This window comes from Elephantulus edwardii, unplaced genomic scaffold (genome assembly GCF_000299155.1).
Source record: "Elephantulus edwardii isolate Elephantulus edwardi_28Jun2011 unplaced genomic scaffold, EleEdw1.0 scaffold00002, whole genome shotgun sequence".
In the NCBI taxonomy this organism is placed as follows: Eukaryota; Metazoa; Chordata; class Mammalia; order Macroscelidea; family Macroscelididae; genus Elephantulus; species Elephantulus edwardii.
The window spans coordinates 28,175,129-28,177,842 of NW_006399752.1; the positions used below are offsets into that span (position 1 = coordinate 28,175,129).

The window sequence follows — 2,714 nt, forward strand, 5'->3', positions numbered from 1 at the left end:
TCGTAAAAAATGGCGCCTGTATTTCTTGATTTGTTCTCTTATCTTCTCATTAAAAAGAACTTCAGTCAAAACAAGAGGGCCCATAGCTTTCACATCCAGCCTTTCCGCTTCAGCAACAATCTCTTTGTCAGATGAATCAATAATTCCCTCTTCTTTCTTTTTCTGCAACAAAGGAAGCAAAATTCAGTGGGATGGGACCTTCTGCTAGGTTTAAGACACCATAGTTTCTGTACTTGGTGACTAAATGGTTGGTTCTTTCTTTTTTGGAGGGGCACATCTAGTTTCTAGTTAGACAGTCTAAAAAAAATCTTCAACAAGTCCTAGCTTTGAAATTCTGTTTATAAACAAGTTTGTATTGGTTGAACAATTATTTTTCTCTAAGTCTTAAAATGACTTTTAAACAAAATCCACACAGGAAAGTGACCAAGTATTTAAAAGTCTAAGGCCTTGAACGGTATGGTTTACCTTAACAAAATCAAACAAAATGTTGACTCGTTCTTCAACGGTCCGCTCCAAATCATCACTAAGGGTCAGAACTTTCGCGTGGTCACTGATTTCATCCATTCTGCGCCTCTGGGCTTCCTCTGTTGTATCCTCTCCCCAGTCATCATCTTCCTCTTCTTCCAGAGCATCGGGAGGAGGGCTGATGTCATGTGGAGGTGGAGGTGGTGGCGTCTCACTGCTGGACACAGAGCCGTTCTCCTTGTCCTTGCCCTTTCTGGTTTTCTTTTCCTTTTCTTTCTTCGCTGTGCCACTGTCACTATTCTCTACAAAAAAAACCCCACAGGTTTTAAGCTCAGACATTCCCTCGTCACCCACTGATTCATCTCATTGCCATCAAGTTGGAATAGATTCCTAGCTGTCCCTCCCCCTTTGGCTCAACAGTGCTTTCTACTGACTGCACCATCAGAGCGTGTTGAGAATGCTAAAAACGAGTCTTTTATGGGATATACACCCCACTTTGTAGAGTCCAGTAAACATGTAATGGACTCAAATCCAGAATTTTGCCTGATATTCTATGAAGCTTCACAGATTAAGGTGCACAGTTTAGTTCAGTATTAAGAATGGAATGACCCAAAATACTAGGGATTTAAACTTAGCTTCTGGGCATTTTCAAGAAAATTGCTGATTAAAAGATCAGGTAGTTAAGGTATGTCCCCAAGACCTCTCCCCACTCTGCTTCCTGCACCTGGGACAAACAATACGCAATCAACTGGGCTTTAGGTGAAAAGCTGTTCAAGTCTATATAACGGCTTGTCTCACCGAGGAGAGAAAACCGGAATAGGTCAGGCTTCTTTGCTATAGCAAGCGCAAATTGGGACAGACTGGTGTGCTCATCTGCCACAGAGTGTTGCTTGCGTAACCTCCACAAGACCCACACATTTACAAAATAGTATCAAAAAAAAACGAAGATTTCTTCTTCACTAGGTTCCATAATATGCAAACTTCACCAAGATGACTTACCAGGTGGGTTTTTGAGAATGAAAGTGCAGAGTTTATGATGTGTGTCAAGCATGCCTCTGTAGCCACAGGCTTTACAAGAATTCCCTATTGTTTGTTTCTTTGGATTGACATGCTGCAAAAAAGGAAAAAAAAGGTCAATCTTATATACAGTGAAGAAAAAAACCCTGAACGTATAACCCTCAGCTGACACCTAAAACAAGAGCCGAGCAGTCAACAATAACTATTTGCACACCTGGCCTATTAAAGCAAAACAATCCAACTCAGGTGGAAACACTGCCCAAATGTGAGGTGGTATGTTTTATTTCCAGCTAAGCCTGGTCTGTCATTTTAAGAACAATACAAGGCTTTTTCTTTCACTGTCAAAACTCTGAAGTGGACGCACCAGATCTGTTTCCGGATTCTCGCACTCAGGACAGAGAACAAATTTTTTAATAAATCCGTCCAACATGTCTTGCAGCTTGTTCGCCTCATGAGATCCATTGACAATGTAGCGGTCATTCTTAACATCAAACTGGGTCTGTGCTCCCAGCTCACAACCAAAATATTTGGTGGGATCTAGTGGAAAACAGAAAAGTTCTGACTCAGCAAAATCTATCTGTATTCACCCACATCCACATTACCATGTTGTAGAATTAAAATCAGGCTAATGACATGACTAAAGACAAGGCATCAGCTAATACCCGTTTAAGTCCTAGGCTCCACCTAACCAAGAGTCTGCAGACAGCACTCAAGTGAACAGTAAAGACCTTCACCTGTAACACACCTTCAAGGCTTCTGCCAAAGACCGTACTTACACGTTGGAGGCCGATTAAGCGCCTTTGCAACGTCAACCATGTTGACTATAACTGTCTTGATTCCATTTCCTTTGCCCTCAACCTAAAGGAAATAAGAATTGTTGTTTGACACTGGCTGGGTTGGGAGGTTCGCCTCTGGCCACCGCTGCCCCGCCCCATGCAGCCCTGCATCACCTTGGCAATCAGACGGGGCATCTTGTAGCGATAGAACTGGTCTGACACGCTGCGGTTGACGTTGACAGACATTTTGGCTTATTAGTAGCTTTATCAATAAGATGGAGAGATCTTTGATTACAACTTTTTGGTATCTTCTGTCTGGAGAAGAAGGGATGACATAAACGACTGCAAGAGTTCTCGGTCTCTGACATGAAAAAGTCTTGGCCGCCGAGGCTGGAATCGTCTTGCGTGCAGGCTATGTTTCCCCAATACAGGTACCAGTGGCTGCGCAACAGCTCT

General features: G+C 42.8%; 1 protein-coding gene across 1 annotated transcript in view; it reads right to left on the reverse strand.

The window, feature by feature from the left end:
* LOC102852815 (eukaryotic translation initiation factor 5-like) overlaps positions 1-2,714 on the reverse strand; it is a 4,141-nt gene extending 1,427 nt beyond the window's left edge. The window contains exons 1-6 of the mRNA XM_006879165.1: positions 2,433-2,714; positions 2,259-2,340; positions 1,847-2,019; positions 1,465-1,576; positions 466-767; positions 10-162 (exon numbers count right to left, since the gene is read on the reverse strand). Coding sequence (XP_006879227.1) covers positions 10-162; positions 466-767; positions 1,465-1,576; positions 1,847-2,019; positions 2,259-2,340; positions 2,433-2,504 — 894 coding nt within the window. The 5' untranslated portion in view covers positions 2,505-2,714. The remainder of the gene's footprint in view (positions 1-9; positions 163-465; positions 768-1,464; positions 1,577-1,846; positions 2,020-2,258; positions 2,341-2,432) is intronic.